This window comes from Pantherophis guttatus, chromosome 6, assembly GCF_059756535.1.
Source record: "Pantherophis guttatus breed Tessera chromosome 6, ASM5975653v1, whole genome shotgun sequence".
Classification (NCBI taxonomy): domain Eukaryota; kingdom Metazoa; phylum Chordata; class Lepidosauria; order Squamata; family Colubridae; genus Pantherophis; species Pantherophis guttatus.
This window is the reverse complement of record NC_142068.1, coordinates 80,764,407-80,778,368: the sequence shown is the minus strand read 5'-3', so window position 1 is coordinate 80,778,368 and position 13,962 is coordinate 80,764,407. Positions and strand designations below refer to the sequence as shown.

General features: G+C 39.0%; 1 protein-coding gene across 2 annotated transcripts in view; it reads right to left on the bottom strand.

The window, feature by feature from the left end:
- The window catches only part of DNA2 (DNA replication helicase/nuclease 2), a 28,795-nt gene extending 19,264 nt beyond the window's left edge, over positions 1 to 9,531 (bottom strand). For both annotated transcript variants that reach the window (XM_087872241.1, XM_087872242.1), the window contains exons 1-10: positions 9,184 to 9,531; positions 8,007 to 8,177; positions 6,790 to 6,973; positions 5,483 to 5,625; positions 4,253 to 4,375; positions 3,175 to 3,388; positions 2,496 to 2,613; positions 946 to 1,108; positions 569 to 760; positions 175 to 405 (exon numbers count right to left, since the gene is read on the bottom strand). In XM_087872241.1, coding sequence (XP_087728367.1) covers positions 175 to 405; positions 569 to 760; positions 946 to 1,108; positions 2,496 to 2,613; positions 3,175 to 3,388; positions 4,253 to 4,375; positions 5,483 to 5,625; positions 6,790 to 6,973; positions 8,007 to 8,177; positions 9,184 to 9,278 — 1,634 coding nt within the window. In that variant the 5' untranslated portion in view covers positions 9,279 to 9,531. The remainder of the gene's footprint in view (positions 1 to 174; positions 406 to 568; positions 761 to 945; positions 1,109 to 2,495; positions 2,614 to 3,174; positions 3,389 to 4,252; positions 4,376 to 5,482; positions 5,626 to 6,789; positions 6,974 to 8,006; positions 8,178 to 9,183) is intronic.
- Positions 9,532 to 13,962: the final 4,431 nt, after the last annotated feature.

Here is a 13,962-nt window from a genome sequence, read left to right as displayed (position 1 = left end):
ACAGCTTCAATAATGCAGACATGCAAGAATCTACATACAGATCTGCCAATGTCACAGTAAATATCACTGTTTATTAGCAGGCACATGTAATCTTATTTTGCAATTAGAAAATGATGCTTTTTTTAACTCTCAGCAAGTGAAATATAAATGCAAGCAATACAATGCAACCAATACCTATCCAATAAACAGGAAAGTTTGGTTCTCTCAATCTCCTGAATATAGCCAGTAGATAAGCCAAGCAAACTGCTGTCTTCATCACTTAGAACAACTCTGTCCCCAACCATCAAAGTTGTGATTGGCACACGATCATCTCTACGCTGGAACCAATGTAGATACTGTCCATCCGAAACTTCTACTACATTTTCCATTCTGATCATATTTCCAATGCAGTCCCCATGTTTTTCTCTGCAAACATCAAGAACAAAGAATAGACTGGGTTTGGATTTCTTCCATTAGATAAAAAACTCAGGCTATACCATTTCTTCTGCCTTACTGTAGTGTGTAAAATGAAGTTTACGAATGAGCTTACAAAAATCACTGTTAATACTTGCTTAAGTCTTTGTCTTACCTTTCTGCAGCACGCAGCATCCATATATTTTTACACCCTTTTTTCCCATCTTTATACTGTGACTCCAAAGTTAGCATTAAATACCAGAGGTGGAAATATTCCAAGTGAGAAGGCTTTAAATGACAGATCTCCTTTTCATTAGCAGCCACCGTATCTTGAGGTATTGAGACATCTTTCTGGTGTTCTACGGCCCTGAAACACAACTGAACATGAGTCCACCTCAAAAAAAAATCTAGATTGTATGATTCCTGCTTTCCTGTTCAACCCTCTGTTACATGGTTCCTTATACCAAACCAAGAATGATTCTTGAAATTGTGGTGTCAGACATTCTGGACTAAGGCACACTTTCATATAATCTCTTTATAAAAAAAACTTACCTACTGTAAAGTACACAGTTCTGCTTCTGAGAACAATAGCTACATGCTTGGCTATCATTAATCAAAGGAGGTAGAGGGGCAAGCTGTGTTTGCTTTTTTCCTATAGATTTATATGTGCTGTGAATAGAATAGAAGGCCAACTGATTTCTCAGTTTAATCAGTTCTGCAAAAGAGAAAAAGAGAAAATAACTTTAGACACTCTCAATTGTCAAGGTCATGAAAAAAACATACAGCAAAACTTGGGCATTTAGTATATTTGAGGACTGGCCCTATAAATTTATTCCTCCATTCACCCGAAAATGAACAAATTATTAAATACAGTCAGCCTTTTTATTAAATGTAGTTCTGCGGGCTAACAGGACAACTTTGAGAGTGCAGATAACACACACACACACACCTGAAAGTTTGCTGGACTGGTTAAGGGAAGGCTTCTGGGCCAGTTCAAAGTCCTCATCATTACCTATTAGGCACAGCCCTGTGATATATGAAGATGACTTGCCGTAACTCAGGGGTGTCAAACTCGATTTCATTGAGGGCCACATCAGGGTTGTGTTTGACCTGGGGGAGGGGCAGGGGGCGTGACCAGCTCGATGTCACTCGTGTTGGTGGCGCCTGTGGTGGCCCGAGCGCTGTGCCAGGAAAAACGTGTTCCTGAGCTCTGTTTTTGGCTGCGACGGCCTCCTGAAACCCTTTGCCTGCACAAATGGAGCTCATGAGGCGCCTCCTGAGTTCCATTTTGCTGGCAGAGGGTTGCAGGAGGCCGTCGCAGCCAAAAACGGAGCTCGGCCTCCCAAGCTCCGTTTTCGCTGGCAGAGGCACCACGGGCCGGTCCTCATTTCCTTCTCCAGTGGATCACGTTTTGTCAGAGCTTTCTGCTATGACCTGTCCGTCCTGGGTGGCCCTACACGGCATAGCTCATAACTTCATTGAGCTACACAAGCCCCTTCGCCACGACAAGGCAGTAATCCATGAAGGGGTTACTCTGAAACTCAAATACTTTGGCCACCTAATGAGAAGGAAGGACTCACTGGAGAAGAGCCTAATGCTGGGAAAGACTGAGGGTAAAAGAAGAAGAGGACGGCAGAGAACGAGGTGGCTGGATGGAGTCACTGAAGCAATCGGCATGATCTTAAATGGACTCCAGAGGATAGTAGAGGCCAGGAAGGTCTGGAGGAACGTTGTCCATGGGGTTGCGATGGGTCGGACATGACTTCGCAACTAACAACAACAGGGATAGACAGTGAGAATATAACCCAACTTATTTTCTTAAGTAAGAAAAACTGTAGGTTGTTCTAGAATGCTTTTAGAGCCCCTTCCAATCATACCATTTAAACTTTAAAAAGTATCTACTCCTCCTTCTCTGCTACATTATATGTGTTTCAAAATGTATTTCCTTTTACATCTAGGTTCAGAGGCTGTTTTGGTTTTTTGCCATAAGATCCACAAACACATACACAAAGGCCACGATGAAAACAGTACAATAGAAAGATGGGGGAGAAAACATTGTAACTATACTCCCACGTAGATATTTTTGCTATCACAAAAGTTACCTCTCCTATCCATACGACTTCCTACTACAGGAATCATATTGCCTGTTTTCAGATATATAAGAAATCCACCTTCAGGATCAACTCGCCTTTCTTGACACAGTAAGGAATACAAAATTACCTAAAAAGATATTTAAAAGAAAACCGAAATTAAGCATAGAAACAAAATGAAGATATTTGCAGCATTTTAGTTTAATGAGAAAGATCATTAAAACTACAGTAATTCAATATTCAATATTTTCTGGTACGTGACCATCCTAAGATCATCAATGCAGAGTAAGTGCTATGTAAATTCTAACCCCAGAAACAATCTCATAGAATTGCATCAGATGATGGTTTGCCGTTGCCTAAATGAAAACATTCCGCCCTCAAAGATATTCTAACCATTATATTAAACAGACTCCGGTGGCTGGTGGTTATAGATGACACAGTCTTCTCCTAACTTGCCAGGAATGTCAAACAAGATATTCCTGGCACCTTTCAACTATGAAGACCAAAAAGGCAATGTCAGGGAATCATGGAAATAAAGTGTCATTCAACCCAGCACAGAAGATTATCTACAAAATGCTTTGCAAGTATGTCCATCAGGATGCTCTTATATATATTGTGTGAATGCCTTCAATAATCTTATATTCTTCATGTATTTAAACTGTACATTCCATATATATATTCCAATATGTACCTGACTTCTGTGCTCTACAGAGTTAGACTCTTTTCCACTTTTAAGCTCCAGTGGCATTATTCTGGTCTGAATTTTAGATCTTTCATGAATAGTTACTCCAGCTGTAACATCAATCTTGCCTTTTAAGCCAAACTTGGGGCACCAGATATTCTCCTCAACATCCAGGATTTCTGTAACTTTGACATTATAACAGGACTTACCAGTAGCTCCTAGCCTGTCACAAAACAATTTGTATATGTTAATTTAAACTGTTAACTATGCATTTCCTGAAAGACACAAGGAAGAACAATTAAAATCCTGCATTCCTGTTCAATAGAAGACTGAAATAGTACTCTTAAGAGAATGCTTCTAAACAACTTAGGCTATTATTTGTCTGTGTTTTAGCTCCTGAATTAAAGAACACATCAGCATAAATATTTAGCGCAGCCATGAATAGGACCAGCCTTTTGCGAAGATCACAGCAAAAATTGGATTTTTTCTGGAAAAGATGCAACCAAACTGCTTCTAGCTTTTGATTACTAAATATAGCTCGCCTACATCCGCAAAGCTATGAATAATACAAGCTTGAAGAGGTGTTGTCGCTGGATAGTTCAGATGACACAATAAAATACAATTTGTATTGAGGGGAGAAGCCAAGGAATTGAAGACATGAATACAAATTTGTGCTATGGTGATTTGCTACATAATTTATTGAATAAAGCACAATTGGATGCGTTTATGATACACTAAGCCATAAAATATGCAGGCCACATGATGCCTTGTGATATAAAAGCAGGCTGCAGGATAGCTACTGTATGTGCAGCTTCCACCAAGACCTTCTCAGGAATTTGGAAAATCAAAATTATTTGCCAAATAATGAAGATATTTGCAAATTTTTAAAACACTCATTATTTATTGTTAAAAATGTTTAATGGGAAATATTTGTGTTAATATCTAAGGGTTTAATATTTTTACATGATTCGATAATCCAATTCTATGAATGCATCCATTTTAATTTTAAATGTGGTAAATATTAAGGCTGGGAAACATTGCACTAAAGCGTGTTAAGTTTGTTCGTATTCAATTAACAATTACTTACAGTTTTAACTGCACATTACTTTGGCTGTGTTTGTATGTATAGACTTCTGCCCATTTAATAAAAGATGGTAAGTATTCCTCAATCTCATGCATTATATCCTTTTGCTCCAGATTTAACTGATACCTTCAGAAGTGAAAGAAGAATGTTAGAAACTGGACAAGAAAATTTCTTGGGCTTTTTCATTTAGCAAAAAATCAGCTATAAGAAATTGAAAAGGGGTCAGGATCATAAAATAATTTTATTAATAAAATGGTAACTTAATTCAATGATTGGTTGATTGATTGATTTGTATTCCTCCTTTATTATTTTTATGAATACTTCAAGGCAGAAAACATATCCAAACACACCTTCCTTCCATTTTCCCCACAGTAACCCTCAGTTGCACTGAGAATTACTGGCCCAAAGTCATCCAGCTGGCTTTCATGGCTAAGACAGACTTAAAGTCAGTCTAGACGAGGAGTGTCAAACTCATGTCATCACAGTGGTGTCATGTGACGTATTGGGACTTTTTTCCCCTTCACTAAACCAGGTGTGGGCGTGGCCAGCACGTGACGCATCCATGGGCCGGGAGTTTGACAGCCCTAATCTAGACCAAACTCGATCTGTGAACCAAGTAGAGTTAATAATAATTTCTGAAGGAACTCAAGGATCAGACCCAAGGTTTTGGGCGACTGCATGGAGACCTGGGTATTTTTTTTTCTTTTATGGCCCTGTAATTCCTTGCTCCAAAGTGGGATTGGGGTGACTGAGTGAAGCTGAGAGTTTACTGGCCAGATACTGTTCCTGATGCCTTTCCGGAGTTCATAGCAGATATTTTCTCTTTGCGCCCTGACAGAGAAACATCTATTGTTCCCTAGGTCTTCACCTCTAGGCCACCACGCTGCTCTGGATCCTTCATATAGTCCAGATCAAAAAAGAGGGGAAAATAGGAATGTGAAAATATGAAAAGAATTTTGGTATACATTCTCAATCATGATAACGAGAAGGAAAATGCTTCACTATTGTAAACTGAATTGGTAGCTGAATACTAGAAACCTGGTAACTGAAAACATTTTCACAAAGTGAATCTTTGATTCAGAGAGTTCTACTGGTCAACACATGGTCAACAACAGTAGCGATCCACAACAACACTACACAAACTAGTCTCCACTAAGTATTAAAACTAAGAAAATATAGTTCTTAAAAATTATTTATTGATTATTTATTGATATTTATTGATTTAAGCCTTACAGTTCTTTTAGATACTTTGGTCCATGAACAACTGAGAAAGCAATTTCTTTCAGTTTCTCCTGCGTAAAATTTATTCCCGCTTTCTGGAAAATTTCATGTAGAATTGTGCCTACCAGCATCGCACTTGAAGTATGTTCACATTTCTGTAAAACAAAACAACCACTTTCAAAATATTTGCATAAATGTGGCCTACATATCAATTAATCTGCAAGATTCTGTTCCTCCCTTACTATGCTCATACTATTGTCATAGGCCTGTACAATACATACACTATTAGTATGTCACTGAACACAGTAAGAACTTATTTCTGAGCAAAGATAAGTAAGACTATGCTTGAAATAAGTCGAGAAAACTAAGAATAGAAAAACATACAACCTATAGCAAAAAGAATATTAAAAAGCTAAGGAGTGAATGTGCTATCTTAAATTATAAGATTACAAAGACTGTTTCTTAGTTGAGTATTATCCTTCTAAATTTTTCTATTATTCTAATTATAAATCTTTCTGAACATAAATAACAGATAATTGAAGTCTGAATATACATTTTTACCAGTAAAACTATCTAGTCTCCAAGTGCAATAGTGTTGTTTTTGTTATATTTTCAGAAGATATAAAGAAAAAACTGTAAAGATGTCTATTTTGTTTCCAGGCAAAGATTAAAAATCTCATGGCTGATGATTGGAGCATAAAGGGCTTCTGCTGGCCCAACCATATTAAAAAATAAACTCCCCTATATTATGATCTTTTCAAACAAATAATATTGGGGCAGCCCTATCACAAAGTTTTCAAGATAAAGCAGACTGCCACATGCTTTAATCCAGGAGAGTCAAACAGGCAGCCCGCGGGCCAAATGAGTCACATGCAGGCCACGCCCACCCCAGCTCCGCGAATGGGAAAACCATTGTGAAACGTCATGTGACAGCAACGTGACGCTGCAAGTTTGACATCTGTGCTTTAATCCAACAAAATCACAGCTATCATGGCAGATGAAACTGATAAAACACAGGCAAGCACTGCCTCTATTACTGCATTATAAAAGAATCAGGGTCCATCACCTCCAATATACATATGGAAGTAACAAAAGTGTTCAGAAGACCTCTATCCCTAGAGGTTTACTTGTAAAGTAATAATATATGAAGCAACCATTCAATTAAATGCCATTTGAAACACCAGCAAATGAATACAGCCAATAATCCAGCACCATTTTGGAGCTAAATTAAATTGTGATTTTATTTATGATAAAAATTATTGACATGACAGCTGTTTTAAACATTTAGAAATCCAATATTATTAATTTTTTTTACTAACCCGGAACTTTTCGCTCAGTACAGCTCTTCTCATGCACTGAATGCTCTTTGATACAGTCGTGCCAGAAAGTAGCACATCTGGATACAGAATTAAATATCCTGCATCTGCATTTATTATCCAGGTACCAGAATTGCACTCTCCTTCTAAGTGAATGATATCTCCAGGCTGGACTGGAACAGAAATCCTTTTAAAAAGATAGATCATTAAAGAGGGCAAATATGTTTGGAAATGGGAAATAAAATAAGGAAAATAAACAATGACTTCTGTAATTGATCTACCTCTTCTCTGTGTATGTGCACATACAGATCCACGCATAAACAGGGAAAATTTTTTTGTTTTTTCCCCCATGTAATGGTTATGAGGATTTTTGAAGCCCAAATCCGCTAGCCTAACAAAAACTGGATAGTTCATTGGATAAAAAGCATAAATTTACCTGCATTCAAAATTGCTTAGGTTAGAGCCATTTTAATTATGAATAATTATCATAAATAATACAAATAGTAATGTTTTCTATTGTAACACCTACCATTTGGAATTTCATCCCCTCAGAGATCAAAATGGCCTCAACCCTGTTGATCTTTCATAAAACCTAAAGACACATTTTTATCACTGGTACAAATGTGTGGGTGCAGTCTGTGCAATAGTTATGTTAATTTGTTGGTGGTGGTTCTGTTTTTTACCTCAACTGTGCTTATAACTGTGCACTGTTTTTAAAATTATATATTTTATTATGTTTTTAATTGTGGTTAGCCACCCAGAATCATGAATTGTAGATGGGCAACTACATAAATTGAAATAATAAAACAGGGCACAGGTAAGTGGATATAAGGAAAAAAGTGAGGAAAAATTAAATTAAGTATTATAAATACTAGAAGGGTGGTTGAGAGAACTAAACATCATACTTTTCCCAATTTGTTTACGAGTTATGTTCACAAGATGTACTGAATCACAAAACAGTGCTAATCCAGTATGTGAATCCAGCCCTTGTGCTTAGCTTTGGTGCAACACACCCCAAAAAATATAGTTTATTAGTTAATAGGAGGGTTCACCAAGGGTAAGTATGCAGTAAGAACAAACCATAAGAAAAGTTTCCATAAAATATTTTCCTAACCTCTTCCTATTAATCTTATACATTTATCATAAAATTAATTTTTCATAATAGGAATGTAGTTAGAAATCTGCCAGGCGAATGTCCACTCCGTTTGCCCAAGAATTACCAGTCATCCTGAAGGATGCACAGCTCTCTCTCTGAATCGTCAAGCAGAGAAGAAATGATTGTCAGACGCTTCTCAAGTTCTTCATTATCCTGAACATGTACCACACAGTATCTGTTGTTCAAACCTCTTTGGAGTACCGTATCCGGGAAGCCGATCATTTTCTTTGGAAACCTAAAATAGTTAGACATTTTTAAAAGTGGAAAGTAATCCTGACATCAAAACGTTATAAGAAATACTGGCTTACTGCAATGTGTGAATGAAGCCTTACCAACTATATATATATATACTATATACATATAGTTGGTGACATAGATAGGTAGATAGATAGATAGATAGATAGATAGATAGATAGATAGATAGATAAATAGATAGATAGATACCGACCGACCAAATAAACCACACTGCAGTGCTCTTTCTCTGGCTGTTTTCCCACCACACACTATGGTTAACCAAAGTAGCCAATTATAATAATAATTATTAGGATTATTATGTTTAATATTATTATATTTTTATTAGAAGAGACATTAAGAGGGAAAAATGAATAAGTTTACTATGCTGAATTGTTCAATATATTATAATTGTAAGATTGGAGAATTAATATCAGTATAATGAACGATGTTGTAAATCTTGATGGTTATTGCACAGAGATATTTGTACCCAGGTGACACACTGTTTAAGGGAAGATTTCAGTGCTGTGGCTATGGCTACCCCCTTGCCTTTTTTTTTCCTTCCCTCTCAAAAGGGCTCAGAAGGGATTTCACATAAGGGACCTTGGAGGTCATCTAGTCCAACCCCCTGCTCACGCAGGAGACCTGTACTAAGGATTCGAGCCTCAGATCAAGCCCAGGAGGGAACCATTACATTTCCTATTTTTTCACTTTCAAACATCATCTTTGGCCTTTTTTTAATTATTATTATTTTCACCTGATCGGGAAAAATTGGTAACCGTCTTGATGATCTCATGGGGCCCCCTTCCCTAACTGGAAACAGAAGAACCGAGTTGGCTCTCTGAGCTTACTTATAGGGTACCAATCATGAACTACGGTCCTCTAAACTACGATCAAACCACGTTACATTTAAGGTTTTAAGCCGGGGGTGGGGGTCCCTCGCTTCATCCACCCACCCACCCACCCAGGCGCCCTCAAGCCCCTGCTTCAGCCCCGGCAGAGACGACCACCTTTCCGCCGGAGGCTCTTCCACGAAGCTCCTCTCCATCAGCTCCTCCAGCGTGCCTCCGTCCAGCCCCTCCAGGGCTTCCTCCCCTTCCGCCATGCGGGACTCAGGCCGGGAAAACCCGCCAAACCTGCCGCTCGCCTGGGCCGGCCGGGGAGGAGCGCTTTTCTCCGCCTCCGCGCGCGCCTTTTGGAGAGGAAGAGGCGAGGCTGCTGCGGTTCCCTTTGCACAGGCGCTGACTCGTGGAAGGGACCCCCGCTTGCTCAGAAGGGGCTCCCGCCGGCATCTGAAGGGAAAGTGGCTTTGACCGGCACTCCCGAATTTCTCTTTCCTTCCCGCCGGTTCTTGAACCAGCTGTGACAACTCAGCTGGAAATATTAAAGCCGGGTTGAGGGGCGGGGGGAATAGAAAAGGAAGCCACAAGATGCGGATTTCTGTGTGTTGATGGCCATTGATTGTATTTGTTCAATTTTTAATCCCACTTTTATTGATTTGATTGTTTATTTGTACCCTATGACTATCATTAAGTGTTGTACCTTATGATTCTTGATGAACGTATCTTTTCTTTTATGTACACTGAGAGCCTATGCACCAAGACAAATTCCTTGTGTGTCCAATCACACTTGGCCAATAAAATTCTATTCTACCTTATGATTCTTGATGAACGAATCTTTTCTTTTATGTACACTGAGAGCATATGCACCAAGACAAATTCGTTGTGTGTCCAATCACACTTGGCCAATAAAATTCTATTATTCTACCTTATGATTCTTGATGAACGTATCTTTTCTTTTATGTACACCGAGAGCGTATGCACCAAGACAAATTCCTTGTGTGTCCAATCACACTTGGCCAATAAAATTCTATTCTATTCTACCTTATGATTTTTTGATGAAATATCTTTTCTTTTATGTACACTGAGAGCATATGCACCAAGACAAATTCCTTGTGTGTCCAATCACACTTGGCCAATAAAATTCTATTATTCTACCTTATGATTCTTGATGAACATATCTTTTCTTTTATGTACACCGAGAGCGTATGCACCAAGACAAATTCGTTGTGTGTCCAATCATACTTGGCCAATAAAATTCTATTCTATTCTATTCTACCTTATGATTCTTGATGAAGTATCTTTTCTTTTATGTACACTGAGAGCATATCCACCAAGACAAATTCCTTGTGTGTGCAATCACACTTGGCCAATAAAATTCTATTCTATTCTACCTTACGATTCTTGATGAACATATCTTTTCTTTTATATACACTGAGAGTGTATGCACCAAGACAAATTCCTTGTGTGTCCAATCACACTTGGCCAATAAAAAAATTCTATTCTATTCTATAAAATTGGCTCTTCTATCTCTGTTGAACACCTGAAGCACTGCTCTGTCTTCCTTTCTCGCTTTATAATGTTTTTAACAATCTGTAAGCTGTCCAGAGTTAGCTGGGAGTGGAGTAGCACATTAATGTAATATATTGAATTTCCTTGAACACAGGCTATTGGGCTACTTTTTAAAAAAAGTTTTTATTTTTTAAAAAATATAGACATTCCATCTTCTCTTAAACAGTGTGTCATCTGGGTACAAATATCTCTGTGCAATAACCATCAAGATTTACAACATCGTTCGTTATATTGATATTCTCTAATCTAACAATTATAATATATTGAACAATTGAGCATAGTAAACTTATTCATTTTTCCCTCTTAATGTCTCTTCTAATAAAAATACAATAATATTAAACATAATAATCCTAATAACAATTATAATTGGCTACTTAGGTTATCCATGGTGTATGGTGGGAAAACGTTTTGATTTCAGGATTCATTCCCACTTTTAAAAATTCTGGAGGCCTCCAAAACAGCTTTTGTTCATATGGGTTATATTTACTATATTAAAAATAAAGATTGATGCATTTACAGAATATTTATTGAATCCAACTCAATTCAGTTTATTGTGGTCATAAACCAGTACAGATGATAAAACAAAGTTTAAGACAGGATTAAAATACAGTTGTAAAACTAACATTTATTAAGTGAGGTCCAGGGTACAACCTATATTAAATTATAATGTAAGATTTATTAAATCATGTAAAATAACTACTAAATCAATTAGATATTAATATTTTAATGAAGAAAACATATTTTTTAACAAATTAAAGGCAAGAAAAAAATGAGTTTTAAATGTTAGCAAATATGTTTAACACCTGGCAAATAATTTTTATTTTGATGACCCCCCCCCCCCCGGCCTTCAGCCACACTTTTAAGAAAAGCTGTACAAGCTTTTTATGTTTTTGCTATTATTCTGTTGTAAGTCCCCAGAATCACTCTGATTATGAGATGTACAGGAAATAAATTTCATAAATAAATATAAAAAAATATGGCTTAAGTTTTACAAACCCACTCAGTCGTGCTTTATTCAATAAATTATGTAAGTAAATTGCTGCAATTTCAGCAAAAGGAAGCTAATTCCACAGAACATAAACAGACCAAGCACTTGTTTTCAGGTATCCAGAAAGTCCCAAGCAAGTGGGGACAGTTGAATTTAATTCCTGAGAAACTGTAAATCCATTTTCAAACTACATCAATCAAGATGTAGGGCAGTGTTTCTTGACTGTGGCCATTTGAAGATGTGTGGACCTAAGCTCCCGGTGCTGGCTGGGGAATTGGAAGTCCACACTTTAAGGCCAAGTCTGAGAAACTCTGATGTAAAGAATATCTTGTACTTCTACAAACTTGGCGCTTCCCTAGAATTGCCCCCAAAGGATAGCATGATTTTTCATCCACACCTCTTGATTTTCAAAGGCAAATATATAGATACCAATCTATAAGGTTTGGTCATACAATACTTTTTGGCAAATGGATAGCTAGCTACTTTGTGACTTAGTGGGTTACTACGAACTATAGTACAACAGCTGGATTACCATCATTCATTCATTCAGTGGATACATCTAGAAAGCAATTTCCGTAAGAAGGCAGCTATTAGAAGTATACTACTGCATAGAAACTAGAACTGCATAGAACTACTGTAATTTTTAAAAATAGCTTTGCATTAATGTGTGTATTAGAAGTGTGAAGGTTTGAGGAGAAAATATAAAAGTATGTATTTTTCCTGGATTTTTCTCCCTTCTCCCATATTGAATTTTTTAAAAAATTGTTGGGAATAGTCTGGACAATTTTATTTTAAATTTAAATTTCACAAAGAGGTCAGGATAATTGTATGGTAAATCAAACTTACATATACGGCACTGCATGCTCTTAAAATTGCAAAGTGAACTGAGATCTGTAAAGGGTTCCGTTTTTAACACATACGCACTACTTTTTTCTGTGATTTTAAAACTTCCAAAAATTCCAGAGGCAAGAAGCTAACAAGGATTACAATAAATTCTGCTCCAGAATAGGTCCTCCAAAACAATAGCAAATCAATTCCACACACTTCAAACCAGCAATCAAGCTTGGTTTGAGCATCACTTTTTTTACCTACTCATCCGCATGGCAGAACAAGCTGCAATTAAGCATTTCTAAATGGGCTGGAAAGAAAGGTTCCTCGTTGTTTTTGGTGTGAAAAGGATGCTTCAAATCTGCAGGGATATACTTACAGTACCTCTAATCATATGTGCTCCTAGGACCATGATGGCAAACCTATGGCATGGGTGCCACAGGTGGCACACAGAGCCATGTCAGTGGGCACGCGAGCGTTGCCGTAGCTCAGCTCCAGCGTGTATGCGTGCGCCGGCCAGCTGATTTTTGGGCCTTTAGGTCCCACCGGAAGTTGGGAAATGGGCTGTTTCCGGCCTCTGGAGGGCCTCCGGAGGGGTGGGTGGGGAAGGCCGTTTTTGCCCTCCCCATGCTTCTAGAAAGCCTCTGGAGCCTGGGGAGGGTGAAAAACAGGCCTACCGGGCCCACTGCCACTATGTGCTAAAAGCGGGGGGGGCCGCAGGGGCAGGGTGCATTGAATTATGGGTGTGGGCACACACGTGGGCAACCTCCCCGCGCTCCCCCCACTTTTGGCACATGACAGCAAAAAGGTTAGCCATCACTGTCCTAGGATCATGCTGCAGCTGGCTGAGAAAAGACAATGCTTTAAGGCAGGTGTCAAACTGAAGGCCCGCAGCTGGATCTGGGGTGCTTAGATCTGGCCCTCATGGCCACCCTGGAAACAGCTAAGGACTGGCCCACAGTGCCTCTGCAGCAAAAGTGGAGCTCAGGAGGGCTGCAGGTCATCCAGGCCAAAAATGCGGCCCTGGGGTCAAGCATAGCCCCCTGGGCTGTTTTCCCTGGCAGAGGGCTGCAGGCGGCCATCCAGGCTGAAAACGGGGCCCGGAGGGGTCGCATGCAGTCCTCCCAGCTCAGTTTTCACTGGCAGAGGGTTAGCAAACCAAACTAAAAGCGGAACAAAACAAAAGGAGAAATGTTTCCCCTTTTGCATTTGAGCATCCAAGAAGGGACAGGAAAGGAGAAAGGGAAAGAGGAAAGACAAAAAGAAGGGAAGATGGCAAGAGAGCAAGGAAGGAAAAAGAAGGAAAAGAAAGAAAGAAAGAAAGAAGAGGGAAGGAAAAAGGGGAGGGGAGGGAGGGAAGTCCTGCCTTAGCATTTGGCCACCAGCAGACGGCAAGGCTCCTCTGGAGGACAAGGGCTTGGCGCTTTCCCTGGTCTCGCCTTCCTCTGCTGGACACAATGGATCCCCCCAACCCTGCCTGGGCCACCACAGATGTTCCTGACACAAGTGATGTCGAGCTGGTCACGCCCACCCCGGCCATGGTCACCTGATTGTCCTCCCCC